General features: G+C 39.0%; 1 protein-coding gene across 2 annotated transcripts; it reads left to right on the top strand.

Moving 5' to 3' along the window:
• The first annotated feature begins 3,154 nt into the window (after nucleotides 1-3,154).
• On the top strand, nucleotides 3,155-20,108 carry LOC102223585 (lysosomal alpha-glucosidase-like). 2 transcript variants are annotated; one of them, XM_005812898.2, is made up of 22 exons: nucleotides 3,155-3,298; nucleotides 3,771-3,881; nucleotides 4,482-5,045; nucleotides 6,023-6,168; nucleotides 7,264-7,429; nucleotides 7,616-7,712; nucleotides 9,053-9,172; nucleotides 9,354-9,472; nucleotides 10,533-10,664; nucleotides 10,739-10,849; nucleotides 12,247-12,360; nucleotides 12,942-13,026; nucleotides 13,116-13,233; nucleotides 13,334-13,467; nucleotides 14,059-14,210; nucleotides 14,788-14,936; nucleotides 15,022-15,163; nucleotides 15,250-15,348; nucleotides 16,049-16,213; nucleotides 16,375-16,521; nucleotides 16,844-16,935; nucleotides 19,923-20,108. In XM_005812898.2, exons 2-21 carry the CDS (start codon nucleotides 3,786-3,788, stop codon nucleotides 16,904-16,906), a joined length of 2,919 nt encoding a protein of 972 aa, XP_005812955.1. In that variant the 5' UTR covers nucleotides 3,155-3,298; nucleotides 3,771-3,785; the 3' UTR covers nucleotides 16,907-16,935; nucleotides 19,923-20,108. The 2 variants fall into 2 exon arrangements, with proteins under 2 accessions (XP_005812955.1, XP_023189795.1); XM_023334027.1 differs by lacking the exon at nucleotides 19,923-20,108 and having other exon boundaries at nucleotides 16,844-19,009.
• Nucleotides 20,109-20,516: the final 408 nt, after the last annotated feature.

Genomic DNA, 20,516 nt, shown 5'->3' with positions numbered 1-20,516 from the left:
ACACCAAAATCCTACCTCCATTGTAGGACTGAAGTAAATTTCTAACTTTTTTTTATCTGTTTTTATTTGTTGTTTGTGTCAAGAGAAAAAGAGATTAATCACTAAGTGATATCAGCATTGTTATAGCTGATTAAAACAGACTTCTTAAAGAAACCTCTGATATGTCAAACCTGCTTTTTAGTACAGGCCTCAGTTGTGTTCAGAGTTTTAACAGTATGTGTTTAATACATTTCGTTCAGAATTCTTCTAACAGCTCATATTTACACACACAAATGTTTTGAGAACGCTACATGTTCTATCCAGAATCAAAACCTTAGGAAAATAATAACATCTCTATACAGAAAGTAAAGAAAGTGGATTATTAGTAAGTTTAAAAAAAACCCAAAAAACAAATGTTTACATATTTCCTTCTACACAAAACTTTTTCTGAAGATTCAGTTTTCCTCTGAATCTGGACGAATGTCTCGTATTAATATTTATTTGTATAACCGGCGTCTCTTAAGACGACTGGAGTCGAAGTGACTTCGTCCTGAGCAGGTGACCATGATCGGACACATTCCAGGGTTCGTTTTGCCTCTGCAGCAGCTCGTTCAGTGGCGGCCCACATGTTTTCATCTGGATTAAGCTCCAGAATCTGGGGTGGCATTTTCATAACGATAATCTGGTTAGTTTGGGACCAAAACGCTGCTGCTTTACTGCTGCGTTTGGGATGTTGTTGAAACTTCTGCCTTAAGGGGATTTTCTCTTTCCTCTTAGCCTAAAGTAACATGACGTCTTCGGTTCTTTCAGTGTTTTTAAACTGATCAGTAACCTCTGGTATTTGATGAGTAGGTCTGACGACATAAAATAGGAAACATGACCACAGCATGATATCTGAGTCACCGTGCTTTAATGTATGGTAACCAAAACTAATTCTTTGAGGACTTAGGTCCAAAAAGAAGAATCTCGTTATTGTTCAACAAAATGTTCACTTTAGGACAGTCAGTTAGTTTGTTCTTTTTCAAATTATAACCTGCTCACTATTTTATTTTCTTTTTTTCAATAATTTAACTTTTAGGCGCTAGTTTTCTTGCCAAAAACTTCTTCACATCTTGGTCTTGTCATTTTTAATGTACAATATATGTGAACTCTGGAGTTTTCCAAAGTTTTGGCCATTTTGGCAATTCTTTGATCCATTCAAGTGACATCTTTCTGTTTTCTTCCAGGTCTTTTATGTCACAGCATATAAGGGTCAGTGGAAAAAAGGAGTAAATATTTACCAAAAAACTCTGTGTCCTTTTCTAGAAAAAAAAAAAGTAATTTTCTGCAAAAAAAAAAAAAAAAAGTAGGAAATTTCCTAGTTTGAAAAGTCAAAAATGTTCAACTTTTGAAATTCATACAGTTTTGTGTTGTTTTTGTTTTTTATAAATCAATCTAAAGATTTTGGAGTGTTTTTTCTAGCAAACTTCTGGCTTTTCTAGTTGAGAAATGTCCTTGTTATATCTCAAAAATTTCGGAGTCTTTTGGCAAACATTTGCTCCTTTATTTTCTACGTAGTGCATGGAAAATAAGTACTGTGTCGTACTTTTCAGGCTCTAGTTTTCCCTTTTCTCTTTATATACTGTCACCTCTCCAGTCAGCTTTTTATTCCAAGTCTGGTGTTTGATTCGTAGGGATTCCCCTATTTCCAACATGTGCTGCCTCTCTTTGAATTAATGATTTAATTAGACAGAATTAGCAACATACAAGCTACAGTATGTTGCTATGTTGGTCTCCTACTACTCTACAACACCTACAGCTGCATTGTTTTCCATGCAGAATGCTGCTTTCTGCCTGGTGAACTGATATCATTTTGAACACGCTCAAAATCAGCTCCCACTGCAAACGCAAAGTTTCATGTTGCAAAGCCTCATTTATTCAAACTTACTGTTTTCTTGTGTTTAGAGTGGCCGGCGATTCCACTTTGTCCAAACAATGTTTCTCATATTTTTTTAATTTTGAATGTGAACATGGAACAGATAAGTATATTTGTTGGGTTTTACAGTGGACGTTAGCTCATTTTGTTTTTAAAATGGAAAAATTAGTAGACTTTTTAATTTTGTTTTTAAAAAGTCTACATTTGAATGTTTTCAATACGATGAGGACCAAACGCGTATGGGACATGAAACTTGTGTTCTTTTATTCTTGATAATTTAATTAATCTTTTGTGTATAAGAAAATGCATCGTTATTACGTGTGTCTTTAAAATGATGAAACATTACTGAGAGAGCACACTTTTTATAAGATCTGAAGTGATTAAACAGTTCAAGAATCCAGATATGTTTGTGTTAAGAAGACAAAAGATTGTCCTGTGTGTCACATACTCCTTCTAACAGTTAAACAATTTTGTGAAATGCTTCAAATTTGCTCTGTAATGTTGATTCGCGTCTATCAAAACAGCCAACCAACCACAAACAGGATACTGTCACCAAAAGGATGCATTATCCAAAGAGGAAATGATTTTTATGCTGTGTTGATGGTGGATATATTTACCGATGTAGCTGTATCAGATGTGTTGCCTTACAATAAAAGTATTTAACATTGCATTGTGCTCCTGTTTGACTGTGTGTAAAGGAAAATAGTCAAGTGTGACCGAATCGGATGAAAGAGTTAAAAATACTTCCACAAACACTTAGTAATTTTGGACATATTGAGAAATGTAACATTTTTAGGCAGGTTTGCAGGGTGAGAACACGTCATTTACTATTTTGTATTCTGGATTTTTGTAATCTCAAAACTACTTATTTTTTGTTTTTGTTTAACTTTGTTGACTTATTAAAAAGCTGCTCATTGACAAACACATCAGATAGAAGTAGTAGTAATAATAATAATAATAATAATAATAATAAGTCATTATTTTTGGAATATTTTAACACAAATTAAACAATAATTATTTGGTGGGTATTTTAATAAAAATGATGTGGTGTACAAGTTGCATCTGAACGCACCGCGGTGTTAAAACGCCACCATGAGCTGCATAAAACATTTTTATACAGATAAAATTCCCTTTAAAATTATGAACTATTCCTCACTATGTCAACGGGAATAATAATGTCGAGCTTAGCATATGATATTCTTGTTTTTTAATTTACAAAACACAAACCGGAAGTTGAAAATATTCCGAGGGACATTGAATGCAGCTTTCAGATAAACAGACGTGCAACATGCAGACAGAGGACGAGTCTAAGAGTGCAGGGAAACACTTTGTAATGCTGACATTTGTTTAAAGCGCAGGCTGCTTTGGCTGCTGTATTTTGTGCCTGAGAAGTTCAAAGTTCAGGTAAGAGCCTAACAATATGACGCTCCTTCCAGCTAAAGCACAATATTAGCTAAAATGATTCTGCTGCTGAAGTTAGCCGACATTAAAAATACACTGAATGCTACATATTAGCACACCTTAGTCTTCGGTAGCTATCTGCTGCACTTAAAGCGGTAATACTTGGACATACGTTGCTATTAGTAACAGAGGCGGCATTTCTCTTTGTTGTTGTTTAACCTCCTTAACAACAGCAACTAGACACGAGAACCTATCCGCAGTACATGCAAGCATTTTTACTCCTGTCTTTTCGCTTCCCATATTATGCAATTTATTAATCACCAGAACGGGTTCAGTTGTAAATAAATGTGTTTAAATGAGTAGTTTTAAAGCACTAGGTTTTCAGTGATGCTTCATTTTTGTTGCTTGTGTTGGTGTCGGATCATGTGACCATCCTAAACGGTGTTTGGTTTTTGTCCAACTCTGTGTGTGACAGACTAACATTATTACAATGGTGTCTTATGAGAGGCTGAATCCAGAAAACGTTCAGTTTTCTGGTGCACTTTTATCAGAAGAGCATCACCGTCCGGCTCAAGAAGATGTGGCCGTGAGTACATTATTTTTTTACTTGTATTTTTGTGATTATTTGATGGACCCCAGGTTATTAAATGGAAACTCCGGAAACAGAAGTTGGTCTCGTTATTTGTTTACACGTAGACTATTTCTGTTTGCAAATATGGATTTTTAAGGAGCAGATATTACCTGGGATATTGCACAAACAATCATTATTTTAAATGACAGCTTAGTGTAGTAATTTACATGTTTTATTTTTTAACATATCCTTTCTGGCAGCTGGTCAGTCAGTGCTGTTGTCCGAGTGTTAAGGTGAGGCTCAACAGATTTACTGTCACAAGTGGAGCTTTACAGCTTTTACCAAGATGCTCCACTTGCTTTAGATGTGTAAAACTTAGCTAGAAATTTATTTGGGTTTATTTCAAATGTAATGGACAAAGAGATGAAAAAGAAAGCGAGAAAGGTAGGGAATAGTAAAGGAGATAGGAGTAGAGGAGAGACCGAAGTACAGGGAGAACAGAAGTCACCATCCTTGAAGTCTGCCTCTAAACCTGAAGAAAAGGAAACAAACAAACTGAGAGACAACAACAACAAGCCACTGCATTAATTTATTATTTTCTTTAACTCTTCTCAGGTGCCTCAGCCAGACAGCACCTCTCTGCTCCCCAGAAGGCTGTCATGCTCAATCACCAAAGCTGTGCTGATACTCGGCAGCCTGCTGCTGGTCCTGTTCGGGGGCTGGCTGCTGCACACCATTTACTGGCTGCGCACCACATCCGGCCAGGCGCACAGGCCGCCGCCGCCAGCGCCAGGGCAGGCTCTGGGCCCCGTCTTACAAGCAGACATAAACGACACGGCGACCGCTGCACGTTCCAAAGCTTGCAGTGCTATCCCAGAGGCGTGGAGGTTCGATTGCTACCCCGAGAAAGCGGTGGTTGTGACCCGGGAGTTGTGCCAGGCCAGGAGCTGCTGCTTCATCCCCGCTTCTGGTTCAACTAGAGGCAGATCCAGGAAAAATGGTATCCCCTGGTGTTTCTATCCCCCTGACTTCCCCTCATACTCTTTGGTGTCATCGAAAGAGACGTCGATGGGACTCAAAGGCACCTTGGTAAAAGATGTGAAGACTTACTACCCTGGAGACATCCTCACTCTGGAGATGGAGATAAGGCACGAAACGGACACGCGCCTGCGTGTCAGGGTGAGTACAGGAGCAGTTTTGGTCTTCCAAACCGGCTCTGGAGATTCCTGGGTAGTGGAGCATGCTCTATAAGATTTAGGGATCTTTGTTCTGGAGATTATCCTGAGAAGTTTTGGGGTTATGATTGGTTTTATGAAAGCATAGTTTGAAGAGATAAAGAAAATGCTGAAGGAGGAGGTCATTAAATTTGCCTCTTTTTGTATTACAAAACAATATCTGTTTGACTTTCTAAATCAATGTAGACTTTGTTCTGAACTGCAGTTAGCGGCGCAAACTTTAGATGTTTCTTAACAACAAAATGTATTTATTTTGTTCTTTATCTGTATCACGCAGACTGATACTTACTCACCATTTATCTAAAAGAGGTTGCAAAGACGGTTCAAAGTTTGAACAATGCCCTGTGATGCTACTGCGTCTGTGTCTTGTGTAGGAAGATAATCAGCTTAAAGCAGATAATACCCCAGCGTCACTTACGACACGCATGTCATGATACTGTAACATATGATTTGATCTCCAGCTAATGGCACCTGACCTGAATTCATTTAGGACAAGTCGGAAAATGCTGTGTCACGAGCGTCACAACACAAAGACGGCTAATGGAGGCGCCACAGAATTGATTGATTTATTTATTTTCATCGATAATGGTTCCCTTACTTGTAGTAGAAACATGTCATTTGACCCTGAGCTTGTTGGAAAAGGACGTTTGTGAGTGGTGGAAGCTAGCAAGTTAAACAGCTAGCAACAGCCTGTTCACATCCACTAAAAGTGATGTAAACGTTTTTCAGTTGCATTAAGTTGGATGAATCAGTAAAAGAACTACAACCAATATTAATGTACCAGAATCTCAATGTAAAAAAAAATCCAAACTAACTCTGTCCCCACTGCCACCATCTGCACCAATCAGATGCTCTGTGTGCAATGATGAACAGTCAATTTTTTTTCTACAAACTTAGGTGAACCTTTTTGCTGAATTGCAGATAACAGACCCCTCCAGTTCACGCTTCGAGGTCCCACTCTCTGTCCCCACTGCCACCAAGAAAGCAGAAAACCCCAAGTACGTTGTAGAGCTTTCAAAGCAGCCCTTTGGTCTCGTGGTGAAGAGGAAGTCTACAGGAACCGTGCTGTGAGTCTGACCCTAAAATATTTCAGTTTTGCTTTTTTTCCTTACGTTTTTATTTATTAACACCTCTGTTTTGCTCGGTTATCTTGAATTCCCTCCACTATCTTTCCTTGTGCTGAGAATGTGAACAAGATAAGAAGATCCTAAGAGAACTAAACAGATGAGGTTTTGTTTTTGAAAGATCCTTTTCTCTTTATCTCTTGTTTGCAACAACTTACATGGGTATCAGTCCAAAAATAATAAAAACATTTTTAAAAAAATCACGGTTCAGTCCTTGCATCAGTTTTAAATCCAGGCTGCAATTTTGGTTTGTTTCAATCTAGAGTGTTGGACTAGTCACTGACTTCATGGATATTCCATCAATAAATGTTTAGGATATTTTAAATGACATTGTGCAGACATTCAACAATAAAAACAGCTTAAACACTTGGTTTTTAATTTTTTTTAAATTAAAGTTTTGATATACGAGATGTACGTGAATGCACCATTTAAGCACCGCTGTTGGGAAAACCGCTTCCTGTTAAAGTGTTGTCACATCTCATGTTCATATTCTGCTTGACATTGTTTCAAGTAGGGCTGAGAGAATAAAAAAAATTATATTAACGATCAACTAATTTAGTTAGCGATTAACCATTAGCTGGAGCATAAAGTCTAAAATAAAGGCAATTTGTTGAAAACCCCCCACATATTCAGAGCAGTAATTAAGGTAAAACTGTACCAAAAATATATACATTTAGTGTTTAAGATAAAAACACATCTATCTGTAAATATGTCTTCCCCAAAACTCCTCAAGTGGCCTAGTTTTAGTGACTAGTTCAGATTTCCTGAAGAAACGCTACGTTATTGCATTTTAGGTAAAAACATGTTTATTTTCTTATTTAAATGTTTATTATTATTATTATTATTATTATTGCTTAAAAAAGATTTTTAAATGAAGAATCTGTAGAATGTGCCATTTTTAAAAAGTGGATTGATCATCAGAATAACTGATTATATTTGCAACCCCTGCTACAAAGTCTCTGTTATATGCTTCCATAAAATCAACCTCCATGGAGTAATGAATTTTTTTGTTTGTTTTTGCTCTCCCTCCTCCATCAGCCTGAACACCACAGTGGCGCCGCTCTTCTACGCTGATCAGTTCCTCCAGCTCTCCACCGCCCTGCCCAGTCAGTTCATTTATGGCCTGGGTGAACACCGCTCCACCTTTCTGCACGACGTCCAGTGGAACACACTCACCATGTGGGCCAGAGATGTTCCTCCCACGGTAAACGCGCTAATCGTTGCTCTGTTTATGTTTCTCATCGCTACGGCGGCCTGGCCTTTGATCGAGGTAACGCAAATGATGCTTTACGGCCTTCGTTTTATTATTCTAACAGTGCCCGTATGAGTTTGGCTCTTATCTAAATGACCAGGCTGAAATTGTTTGTTTATTTGTTTTCCTGGTTTGCAGGAACAGACGAACCTCTACGGGGTTCATCCGTTTTATATGGCGATGGAGGACGGTGGGGATGCACACGGCTTCTTCCTGCTGAACAGCAACGCCATGGGTCAGATGTGCCGTCGATTAGATCTACAGTACTAGTTACTGTACACAAAGCGGTGAAAAGCACAGAGTTTTGCAACAGCGTGAATAATGCAGTGTGAAAAATGAAGAAATCCTAGAAAAGCGGAAGTTTGTTTTTCATGCGTTTACTTTCAGTTATGTGATTCAACCTCAACTTCCCAGTGTTGCTAAAGAGCCTCGACATTTGACATGTAATCATTTATTTGTTTGGGATCATTCCAATTACTGCAAAGCAGACATAAAATGAAAAATGATTCAAATAGTTTTTCAGGCAGATGTTGGTTTTTTTTAATATCTATTCCTCTTCTGGCTCTAAATGTGAGCCATTACTCTGAGAGAGTAATAATCACATTATTTCAAATATTACATTTTATGGGGAAAAAACTTCCACCGGTTCCACGTTGATATGTTGGTGCACAAATCTTATTATTAGGAATGGCTAATAATAATACATGTTGGACTTTTACCGATGGATTTTAACTGTTATTTTCTAATTGACTCGTGATTAAAATTAAACACAAAGCTCAAATATCTACTGACACAACCCTATTTGGTCTCCCCTAGTAATGCTTTATTAAATGCCAACATGTGAGAAAATTTAAATGAACTGTTTTAAATGAGTTTGTGTCCATTTCAAGACCACTAAATAGTTATGTAAATTTTACAAATTATTATGATTTTTTTTTTTTTAATTCTTTGTGGCTGTCTTGACAGTAAAATCTGTGGGGAAAAATAGAACTACTCTGCCCTCTCCCAGTACTACAGTTAACGTTTAAAAAAAAAAGCACCACTCCCAACCAAAAACAACCAATCAAAGGCAGGGGGAGGGTCTTAGCGCTGTCAATCAACCTCTTGTGGTTGCTGCTAAATGTGCCAATGATAGAGAAACAACTTAATGGTCTAAGAAAACAGTTTTAACGTCCATCATCGGTGGCTATGCTAACTAGCATTAGCATTCATGGAAGACTAGTGGTCCACCTTCATTAATTCGATGACATTGTACAATTTCTACTAAGCTTAAAGTGGCCAGGATTTCAACCCATAGAATTAAGTCTGGCAGTTCAGTCGAGACGAATTTCGTCTGAGGGACATGTGCATCCAGTTCTTGTTTTTAAAATTCAGTCTTGTAGTTATTTGTTGTCTGTTGATCACCCCATTAGAGCAAAAAAACCCATTTCAGATGCATAATTAAGAGCCTAAAAATAATGACATTTAAGTCCATGTTGAGGTTGTGACTGTTGCAGCTCTTGTTAGGTTTGCTGTAGATTTGTACACGAAGGCTTTGTTTTCAGTTTCAAGCTGCTTTCTTTTGCGTTTGATCAGATGTGGCCCTCCAGCCGGGCCCCGCCCTGACCTGGCGTAGCATCGGAGGAATCCTGGACTTCTACGTGTTCCTCGGTTCGGATCCTGGTTCAGTCGTTCAGCAGTACGTGGAGGTCATAGGTCAGTGAGAGTGCTTTGACGAAGACGCATGACTGAAACGACTTGTAGCCGGTCGTCTTGGAACACTGAAAGAAAAAGACGGAACAACGACTTACAAAAAACAGACAGAAATGGTGAAATGTATCACTTTGAGATCTGTTTGTTTTCTGATATTTCTTCCTTCCAACTGATTTTCTCACAGGACAGCCAGCCATGCCAATCTACTGGGCCTTAGGGTACCACCTCTGTCGCTGGGGCTACAAGACCAGCAATGCCACCTGGGAAGTTGTCAAGAGAATGAGGAATTATGGGATACCGCAGGTGAATATTCATTAGTATCAGTCGTCCCTTTTTGCTGTTGTTGTTGAAATTATGCTATGAATTGTTACATAACAACAAAGACCAAAAGTAATTCTCAAACAAGCCTTCTCTGTACTGTCACATGTCTTCTGTTTTGTTTTTATTACATACAGCTAAGACTCTTTGTTTCTATAAAACCCAAAATAGAAAATTTCTAGTTGTTTCTTTTAATTTCAGTAATAGTAACTTAAAACCTTTTTGGAAAATTCAAAATCTATTGTTTCAGTTTTTAATTATCCCCCAGTGGGCCGAGAGAGGCAGCTCATCGTCCATTGATTTTTTTTTTTTTTAAAAAGGTAAAATTTTCAATTTGTTAAAATTTATGTCATGAATTCAAATTCCTTTGTCTTTGTGCATGAAAGCACAACAAAATCTAAAAAAATTGCAGTTCTACCTTGAAATTAGAGCTAAATAACTAAAGAGTAAATAAAAATATGTTTAAAACAAATGGAAACAGCAGGGATGTCAATTTGAAGATATTAGAAACATTGCAGTTAATATGTATTGATATTGTACTAAGAATATTATGATTGTTCAGGGTATAGAGGAAGCTGCGGTGGTCGGAGCAATTAATTGAAATGAACATGTTAAAGTCCAGGTCAAAAATGATTTATTAATTCATTTGAGGCATGCTCACTGCAAAGTATGGTGGAGGATCTGTATTGCTGTGGGACTTTTTGTCCTTCAAAAGCCGAGGGAGGTTTGTAGGAGTTCATCATGAACTCTCCTTTGTTTTATACACCAGAAACACTTGCAGGTATAAATGCTTATATAGTCACACTTCAGTATTTTCCCTGTGGTCTTCGGTAGAAAGTCGTTGCCAAATTCACTGTTGTCTTTGTTCACAAAGACAAAACAGTCACTGAATCACCAGGACATTTTGAGTAAAGACCTTTTAAAAAAAGACATTAAAAGTGGCTTGTCGGGTCACCAGCATAACAATCCAAAACAGCTGGTTATGGTTCATTGGACACATAATCACCAGAGTTGTATATTATTCATAACGACTCTCTGTTTCCAGGACGTGCAGTGGAATGACATCGACTACATGGACCAAGCTAAAGACTTCACCTTTGACCCGACGAACTTCAACACCCTTCCGGACTTGGTGCGGGACCTGCACGCTCACAACCAGACCTACGTCATGATAATGGTCCGTAGAAGCGCTCATTCGCCGTGGATCCGATTGGAAGCGTTCGTCTGACCGGGTTCTTCTCCCGCCTGCAGGACCCAGGAATCAGCAGCACACAGCCGGAGGGCTCCTATTGGCCGTTCGACGAGGGACTGAAGAGAGGAGTCTTCATCAAGGACGCTGAAGGGAAGACGCTAATCGGGAAGGTGAGAGAGGAGCCGCATTATGACATCAGCTGGTCACGTCTCCACTCGTGGTTTTCACAAGACTTGATCACACGCTCGCACTGTTTCTGCAAGATAAGAAGCTGTCACTGCAGCTGGAGGTTTGGACAGGCGGTTTAATGCCGTGATAGCTGTTCCTCCCAGATTAGATTTAGGTGCGCGAGACTTCCAGTGGGTTACATTTGTACAGCAGCATCAGTTTAAAATACCAGGCTTGAGGAGAGGTGTTTGTTTAAAGGGGCGGTATTATATAATATCAACTTTTTGAGCTCCACGTCATGTTATAATGTTATTCCCTCACCTAAAACACACCTGGAGTGTTGATTCTTTCATGTTTGAGAAATCCTTTAATCTTCCCGTGGCAACCATTCAGCTGTGCAAAACACCTGGGTGGACCTAGCTCCGCCTTCGAGGACGAAGCTCCGCCTCAGAGCCGCAGTTTCCAAGTTTCCGACCATCGGCCTGATGCCCCACTCAGCTCCTTCAGACTAGCCAGCAGCAAACAGCTGGTGGAACTGAACATCTGCTGAGCTCGTTACAGGAGCTGCTTCTCAGTGAAACGCTGGTAAAGGAGCCATGTTGTGCCTTTTTATGACAGCAGAGTTTCAGAAAGGAGTTTCTTAAAGCGACAGCCAAGTTTCAAGGCGTTAAATTATGAAGCAAAATTCCATTTAAATCATATTTGATATAAAATGCTGTGTATGTCATATTTGATATACACAGCATTTTATATCAAATATAATTTAATATAAAATTAGATTAGATTTAGGTTGACTGGATAATTGGGGAAACATGCAACCAGCGATTACTGGTGCTGGAAGTTTAGATTAGTTGTTCCAGATTCTTCCTGACTTTTTTTATTTTTTTTATTTGCTGTTTAGTTTCACCACAACTCTCCTGACGCCTCTGCATCTATTCCACTAAGCGTATAGATTAAGGAGAGTTAAAGTTCATTCAACTGTTTTGATATGTTATCAATATGCAGGGCAGGAATGCATTTGGAATATTTCTTCCGTTCGGCCGTTTGAGATTACAGTATTGACTCACTGATACTGCTGGGTCAATATATTGTGCAGCTATCATATATTTGTAAACCCAGCCTGTTACTTTGAGCTCGCATATCTTTAAGAATATCTTTAGCCCAGTCATGAGTGTTTTAAAAAGGTTCAAATGATTACATCAGACCAATAGTAGAAGATTTTTAAAAACAGAATCGCGGGCTTAGTGAAAAGTGTGTTTAATACTTGCTTAAAGGTTGTTGTTTTTAATCTGAGACTCATCGTAGAGCCATTATTTTCTCAGCTGAGGCCTGGTGGGCGTGATTTTTGTTTAGTTTTTTTATCCCTACAGATGTTTCTTCTTCTCTGCTTTCCTGGTAGGTGTGGCCTGGTCTGACAGCATTTCCGGACTTCTCCGATGAGGCGACGCATGAATGGTGGTATGAAAACCTGCAGAGGTTTCATGAGAAGGTGCCATTTGATGGATTGTGGATTGTAAGTAAAACAAACAAAAAATATATTGTTTTAAATTTAAACATTTTATTAATCGGTGCCTTGGGTTTGTAGTTATACCGTTTGAACTTGTTCATATTTTGTGATGTCTTAGCAAAGGCCATTTGCTCCTTGTAAGCATCTTTTTTTCTACCCAACTATTAGTTGGTTAATGCACAAAGTCATCCACAGATCGGCCTACACTATATTTATGTTAAGTCTAGGAGAAAAGCTCAGGTTTTCACACTTTATTAGAAATAATATTTTAGCTGCAGATGCATCCTTCGTCTCGAACAATCAAGCGTACAGTAAAGAAAGATTACGTCATTGCATTTTAGGAATTAAAATGTTTATTTTTCTTGAGTTGTCATTTTTTTAACTGATTTTTAATATTCTGTAAAATCAGCGCAAGTGGTTAAATTTTTAATCTAAATTTTTAGTAATCAGTTGTTATTAAACAACTGATTACTAAAATAATTAGTTGCAGCCCTACTCTGTTGTAGAGAATCCCAATAAAATATGATAAAGTCTGAGGTTCTGTTGTGACTACACTTTTTTTTGACACTGTTTTCGTTTTGCTTTAGGACATGAACGAGCCGTCAAACTTCCTGGATGGATCTACTGTTGGCTGCCCGTCAAACAGTCTGGAAAATCCTCCGTATACGCCAGGTAGAAGACGACAAACCGAAACGTCCTCCAACGTACGAGCCGTCCATACGCCGCCACACAACCTTGTGTCGTCTTCTTTTTTCTTCCAGGTGTGCTGGGAGGTTTGCTCAGATCTAAAACTGTATGCGCCTCTGCACAGCAGAAACTGTCAACACATTATAACCTGCACAGTCTCTATGGACTCATGGAAGCTAAAGCCACCTCTAGGTCTGGACTTTAGATACGGAGCATGGAAGTTGCCAGGAAGCGACGCATGCACGTTTTCTTCCCCTAATCTTTTGTTTTCTTTGTTTTGTGTTTTATTCAGTGCTCTGAAGAGGATTTTAGCAAAGAGGCCGTTTGTGATCTCGCGCTCCACGTTCCCCAGTCATGGCTCGTATTCAGGTCACTGGCTGGGAGACAACAGGAGCCACTGGAAGGACCTTTACACCTCCATCGCAGGCTAGTCATGTTTCCTTACATTTACAAGAGTATCGTGATGTGTTGCTGTAAACGTTACTGTAAAGGACAAACGTCTTCCTCGCCTACACCGTCAGCCGTGTTACTGCGGGATTTCTGGTGAATAATTAAAACGGAAGTTCATTTTTCCTTCAAACGACGTATTAGATATAAAAAATCCTTTTTAAAAAAGGAGTACATTTCCACCAAAAAATTCAGGAATTTTAAGATAAATCTCTGAAATGTTCTAGAAAAAAGCCTAGCTTGTTTCTGAGCTTGAAAAGTCAGAGATTTGCTAGGAAACAAATCTGAAATTTACTAGAAAGATAGTAGAAATCTCTGAGTTTCGAAAATCTAAAATGTTTTACTTTTGAAACCAAAGGTTTTCTAGAAAAGTTCTGAAATTGTTCTCAACATGTCAGAGTTCTTTTTTTGCAGAAATTTACTTTTTTTTTTTTTTTCTTTATCTACCAGGACCCTAAGGCACTGCATGTTTTGTAAATGCAATTTCACCACCAGGTGGCACTAAATTCCACACTCTCTCCTTGTTATTCTTTTTGTACTTATTTTTATTTCTCTCTTCATTTCCACCAGGTATGTTGACCTTTAACCTTCTGGGCATCCCGTTGGTGGGAGCAGATGTCTGCGGCTTCAGCGAGGAGCCGCAGGAGGAGCTGTGTGTCCGCTGGACTCAGCTGGGAGCTTTTTATCCCTTCGCAAGAAACCACAACTCCCTTGACATGAATGTAAGGATGAATGAAGCCGGCTTTGTTTTGGTAAAAAAAATGGGTGTAAAATGACAGATATCTAAACAGGATTTTAGCAAAACACTCAATGCTGCAGATAATATTTCAGTTATTAAATTTAACAATAAATTGGTTTAACAGGCTATGTTTATAGTTATGTAAGGAAAGCAAGGTTTTGATTTCAGATGGGGGGAAAAAACCCAAAACGTGTGTCGGTCAAAATGACAGATGGTCTTCAAATCTGAGTCTGTAGAATAGAGAGAAGTACATTGTGATCAGCTTGAGGAACTTCTACTTGTTAGCATCGCAACAGTTTAATCTCTCTGGGTGTTTTTACTCATCCATCTAATAAAGTTTTATTTAGCTGAAGGTGCTAATAGCGCAATACGAGAAACGGTGAAAAAAAAACCCAAAACATTCTGTCTGCTTCTCCTTATTTTTTTCTCTTTTCTTTTGCATTTCTTTATGTTTTCCTTTATTTTCTTTGTTTCCATCCTTATTTCTTTCCTTATGTATTTATTTTTTGTTATTTTTGTAAAAGTGACGCATATATGAATAAAGTTTTGTTATTTTCCAGCCTCAGGATCCGACCGCTTTCAGCCCGTCGGCCCGTACGGCCATGAAACAGGCTCTGCTGCTGCGTTACTCCTTCTTCCCGTTCCTCTACACCCTCTTTCATCACGCTCACGTTAAAGGGCACACTGTAGCTCGGCCGCTCATGTTTGAGTGAGAACAACTTTTTGCTTTTCTTAATATTTATTTGACCCTTGTACTGAACTCTGATTGACCCGTGGCCCTGTGCAACCACCAGGTTTCCCAAAGACGTAAAAACGTACGGCATTGACAGTCAGTTTCTCTGGGGGAGGAGCTTATTGGTGACTCCAGTGTTGGAGCCTGGAGTGGACTATGTGGACGGGTACTTCCCAGAAGGCCTGTGGTATGACTATTACACCGTAAGTCTACTTATCATAAACATAAGTAAGCAGTTATTACATAAAGGGTAATAACTCATCTCCGCTCGTCCCGTTTTACTTCCCAGGGCGACTCTGTGAGCAGCAAAGGGGAAGAACTTCGCCTCAGCGCACCATTGGATAAAATCAACCTGCATCTGCGTCAGGGCTCCATTATTCCAACACAGGTGTGGCACTTTAGTTGGACTTGTTTTGTTTTCCTCAACCTTTAGGGCCTGGAAGTACAAATATTCTGATATTTAGTGTTCCACTTTCACTGAACAGACTACATTAGTGGTTCCTAGTAACGTTGGGTACAAATAGAAAGGAACCTGGTAATGTAATTTAAATGCAGATGGAACAACAAGTGCAGGTTTTTAAAGGTCATTCAGTTTTTCCCTGCAGTATTTGTGCTGAATTTCTACAAAGAATGATGTTAAAATACCAGTAATACTTCTTTAGATCTGTTTTCCTCATTAGTTTGGAATCAGTTTTTTGTTTTTTAAATCCATCCTTTTTTATTCTTATCTTAATTCTAAAAGTAGAAATAAAAAGCTTGTTCTTTAAGAACATCTTTATACAATCTGGAGATGTTTACGCGTTTTCCAGATTTTGGATATGTGTAGAAAAGCAAGAACTTGACTTTATTTGTCCATCCATTATTCTGTTTTCATGTCTGTTCATCCATCTGTCCTTCTTTCTGTCCATCCGTTGACCGTTATCCATTTATGTTTTACTGTCTAAAAGATCTGCCCATTTGTCTTCTCTTTAGTCTGTCTGTCCTGTCGCTCAGTCCATTCATCCATTCACCCTATAAACGTGTGAGGAAGTTGGAGAAACCTTCTTCTGATCATATTTCTGTTGCTTCTGTTTGGATCTTCTGCTCAGGAGCCCAACGTGACGCTGTGGATCAGCAGCGGTCAGCCGCTGCACCTGGTCTCTGCTCTGTCTGACGACGGCTCGGCCAGCGGCGATCTGTTCTGGGACGACGGCGAAACCATCGACACCTACGAGACGGACCGGTACACATACGTTGTGTTCAACATCTCCCAGGTGCAAAGAGTTTGTCCACCACTCTGGTCTAACCTTGCTTCACCTGGTCCCACTTTGTCAGGAGTTTTATTTCGCATGACATTGATGAGGCGTCCAGGTTTAATTTAAAGGAAGTGAGTCGACTGCAGTGAGTCTTAGCTGTAGTTGATCTCGTTTTCTAGAACACGATGACGTCCAGCGTGCTTCACAGCGACCAGGAAGGCTCGTTCCTCAGCATTGACTCGGTCTCGTTCTACGGGGTGAAGCAGAAGCCGAGCGCGGTGCTGGTGAATTCCCAGGAGTTTCCCTTCATCTACAGAGACAACCAGGTGAACTCTGGGGTCACGGGAAAGGTCACATTGATAGCTGCGGCTGTTTTTTTTGGGATGTGTGGCCAACGTTTACTACAGAAGCATTCTCATTTACGATCCTGATTAGATGCTCAGTTTACTTTAGAAACCATCTCAACCACTCGATACATTTCAAGTAGAAAGGCTCAATTTAAACTAAGCTCACAAAACAATGAAGCATAGTCCACAGATTGATGAATTTCTTAAAATGATACATGCGCTTTTTGACTTGAAATCCTGTTTTGAGTTATTTTCTTGTAAAACTGCCGTATTTGTCTCTGTTTTCATTTCCCCCCTGCAGGTCTTATCGGTAGCGAGCCTGAGCCTCAGACTCACCCAGAACTTCACCATCAGCTGGATGTAACAATCAGATCCAGGATTTTATTTCACACAGTACTGTGTTTTATCCTTTTAAATCCAAGATAATGGATATATATATATATATATATGAACATGCCTGTAACTGTGACACTTCATTGCTGAGCTAACTTTTAAAGCATGGGGTTTGATTTTTGCTCAATGCTTGTAAACTACTCAGTCAGCTCTGAGGGTCAGCCACTAGAGGGCAGTCTTTTCAAACATAACAAGCCTGTTTTTTGGACGTGGTCCCAAAAGCTCAGGTCAGACCCCAACTTTGGGTTATAGAACAGAATATGGGGGATCTTAGAAATGATTGCACGTGTCATCGTTTACTATCATTCTCAGAATAGATTTAAAAACTTGTCATGAATAGATAAAAAGACAAACTAACATTAAATTAGGCTGTTTTTGATGTATTTATGCTTTTCACAGAATTGTATGAAGTCAGAAACCAAAAGTTTGGGATTTGCCGATACAAAAAAAACAAATAGTTTTTTTTGTGATCAGTCGGAGGTGAAATGAATTGGAAGTGAGTTAACGTGCGCTTTGTTTTGAACAAGTTTTAGCCCAAAAAGTGTTCATGTTTTACACACTAACACTGATCTGCAAACTGTAGTTTGTGAACACTGCTTTTATTATTAAAACTATTCTAAATTAAAGCTTAATCGCAATTAAAAGGAACCTTTTAGGAACGAAATGTGCAATAAAGACAGGAGGATCATCTTCCTTCCTTACAATGTGACGAATCTCCATATTGTTTTAAAAATTTCAGTGCAAATGAAATTGCATGAGGATTTTATTTTATTTTTTTGGACTGTTGTTGCTGCAGTATTTTAAAGTTGGGAAGGAGGTGCCTTATAATGAATGTTTTTTTTCTTCTTCTGTTAAAAGTTTTATTAGTTTTTACTGCTGCTTCCCACTCTAGAAGCCTCTAGAGATGACGAAGAAGTGGCAGTAGGATAATGGTTTGTTTCTGGGGGGGGTGCGGGGGTTTTGTGTTATTCCAACATGTTGAATCCATAACTTTATAGTCGACTATAATTTCCCCCAAAACGCCGCACACCTAGCTGCTCCCAAGTATAAGAGTCTTGTTGCTCCAACGCCTGAATGAGATGCTGACGTCTCCTCTGATTGGCTGATAGATGATGAGCACCATGGCTGAGTTATGAATATATCTCATGAACAAGCTTATTCACGCAGGACTTTAATTTCATTCCTTATTCAATGGATGAAAATTGTTAAATTGTGTTGTTTCTTTTGACGCTAGCAGAAAATGGCTTTCATTTATCCCATTTGTCTGACAGGTTAAGGTCAAAATTGTGCAAAATATTGAAATTCTTCTGCACCAAACTTTGCATTTAACACATCAATAGCTGTTTTTCTTGCAACTACCAAACCCAGACTCATTTATGGGATTGGCAGAAAAAAAAAAGTGTAGGATGTATCACACCAGAGATCCATTTGCCTATGGAGTTTGTGTCTATCATTTTTATCCTTCTATTTATGGTTTTGATTGGAAAAAAAAGAATGCGTTCTTTCATGGTACTGGAACCTGACACAAGAGGGCACAACTTCCAGTGATTATTGTTTGACTTTTTTCCCCTCAACTTTTTTTGCATGTTTCTTCTTATTTGTGAGTCTAAATCCACAACTCCTTGAAACAAAGCCAAACTCCTGCTTTAGAATCTAATTGCTGCTTTATCTCTGATATCTATCTGGACACAGACATTCTAGTTAATGTTTATCTTTTTTTATATGTGCCACCACAGTCACTCTTGCTGTCATTAACAGTGTTGATTCCCTGCTGTGTTCTGGTATAAATCATACAATGGCTTTCTCTTCATTATTTCCTTCCTCAGTTGTCCTCAGATGAACCTTCCACCACTTTCCCTCTTTATGACCTTTTCCTTTTGTCTATTGTTCTCCTTGTCGCTGCAAAGATACCGTTTTCCAGATAATTAGGCTTGTCCTTTTCCTCTTCTCTTCTCACAGAGCTGATTCATCTCAGCATTTTCCTTTTAAAATCCTGAACAATTCTCCAGAGCCTAATAAATGCCATCAAACCAGGAAGAGTTAAAAAAAAAAAAAAAAAAAGGAGGGGGGAACTTGATGCAGAATTTTCTGAAAGTGTTCATGAGTCGTGACTCAAAAGCACAGAATGCACGCGGCTCCTTTTAAAAAGTGAAAGCAGACGTCTCATGTTCTCCTCCCCTTCATAATGGCGCAATAGGGTCGTTGTAGGTGGGGGCGGGGGGGGGGGGGGCAATTTGTAAATTTCCACCAAACAAATAGTAGAAATAAAAAGGAAATTTGAGTTTAAAAAGTCAAAAATTTTGAAAAATGTTTTTTTTTTTCTTGAAAATTTGTGAGATGAATCTAAAAATGTTGGGGTTTTTGGCAGAAATGGCCTTAATGGGGCGTCGTATTCCTCTGATAGCTGGCTTCAAGGTACACTCCACAACTGATCAACTAGACCTGCTGCAGACACGTTGTTGTTGGCAGCGTGTGACTTTTCTCAGGCTAAATGTTTCCAGATGGGCGTTTTGAAGGGGGCACATAGATCATTCAGCCTGGGGGGAGGAGAGAGAGAGAGGGAGAGAGAAAAGGAGCAGAGGGGGTCTGTTGAAAGCATTGTGCTCCACTGACGAGGACATTTCCTGTCTGGATTTGGGAGGATTAAGTATTTGTGGGGGAGTGTAAGCATGGACGGCATGTGGAAAAGAGAAGCGAAGAACAAAACATGTAGATGTTCACCACCGGGCCTGCGATGTGCATTTATGAAATGTGAAAAGAAAAGGCTTAATGCCATTAGAAACCATTTGTGTTGTTTCAGCTGCGGCTCGGATGTCGTTAGAGAAGAAGTTCTTTTCAAGTTGATCTTAAAGTGAAGCATCATTTTTGACATGTGGTTGTTGTGTGGGTGAGTTTTGGGAGTCATAAAAGAAAAGCTGAAAGCAGTTTCATTGTTCTGTCCTATTTTTTTCCCCTGAAAGTTTTCTTTTTGTTTGTTTGTTTTTTAGCATGGTGGTTGGATTCCTCACGCCAACAACACTCTGGGGCTTTTAGCTCGCTGTGTCTGTGTGAACGTAGAAAAGCACGAGGTGTTTTGTGGCTCCAACGTTTATGATGTACAGATATGTATAATAGATTAAATACATGTTCTGATGAGGCTCCTCTCTGATTAAAAAGAACCCTTTAAAAATGAACGTTTCATATAGTATGTTTTCTGTGCTAGTGTCTTTTTACAACACAATAACCATGTTGACTTCAGTAGTTATAAAAATGCTTTATACATCAAATATGACTTTGCAGTTTGACGCCTGTGTTGCTTTAGGAAGCTCGCGCTCTTCAGCACGTCTTCGCAACAACGCTCTTCAATAAATAACAATATTATTTATTGCCTTTATTAACATGCACTCCATTTTGATGCTAGTTATAAAACAAATGCAGTCAGGGTTAATTTATTATTCAGATAGGTAGGAAGTTTTCTCTCTTAGCAAAACCAATCAACAGCGTAGCTTGTCTACTTTCCCCGAATAGCAAGGAAAGAGTGCTCACTGTGCCCACTTGCTGTCACTAAGCGTTCATTTGACAAATTCCTCCTAAAGAGGCCT

This window comes from Xiphophorus maculatus, chromosome 5 (genome assembly GCF_002775205.1).
Source record: "Xiphophorus maculatus strain JP 163 A chromosome 5, X_maculatus-5.0-male, whole genome shotgun sequence".
NCBI classification, from domain to species: Eukaryota; Metazoa; Chordata; class Actinopteri; order Cyprinodontiformes; family Poeciliidae; genus Xiphophorus; species Xiphophorus maculatus.
Note: the sequence above shows the minus strand (reverse complement) of the source record. Positions and strands in the feature narration are given on the sequence as shown.

Excerpts from the sequence above, each read along its gene's own strand:
- LOC102223585 (XM_005812898.2), top strand. The coding sequence starts at position 3,786 with ATGGTGTCTTATGAGAGGCTGAATCCAGAAAACGTTCAGTTTTCTGGT. Across the intron at positions 13,234-13,333 it reads GAAGCTAAAGCCACCTCTAG|TGCTCTGAAGAGGATTTTAG; the intron begins GTCTGGACTTTA and ends TGTTTTATTCAG. Across the intron at positions 16,522-16,843 it reads TCATCTACAGAGACAACCAG|GTCTTATCGGTAGCGAGCCT; the intron begins GTGAACTCTGGG and ends TCCCCCCTGCAG.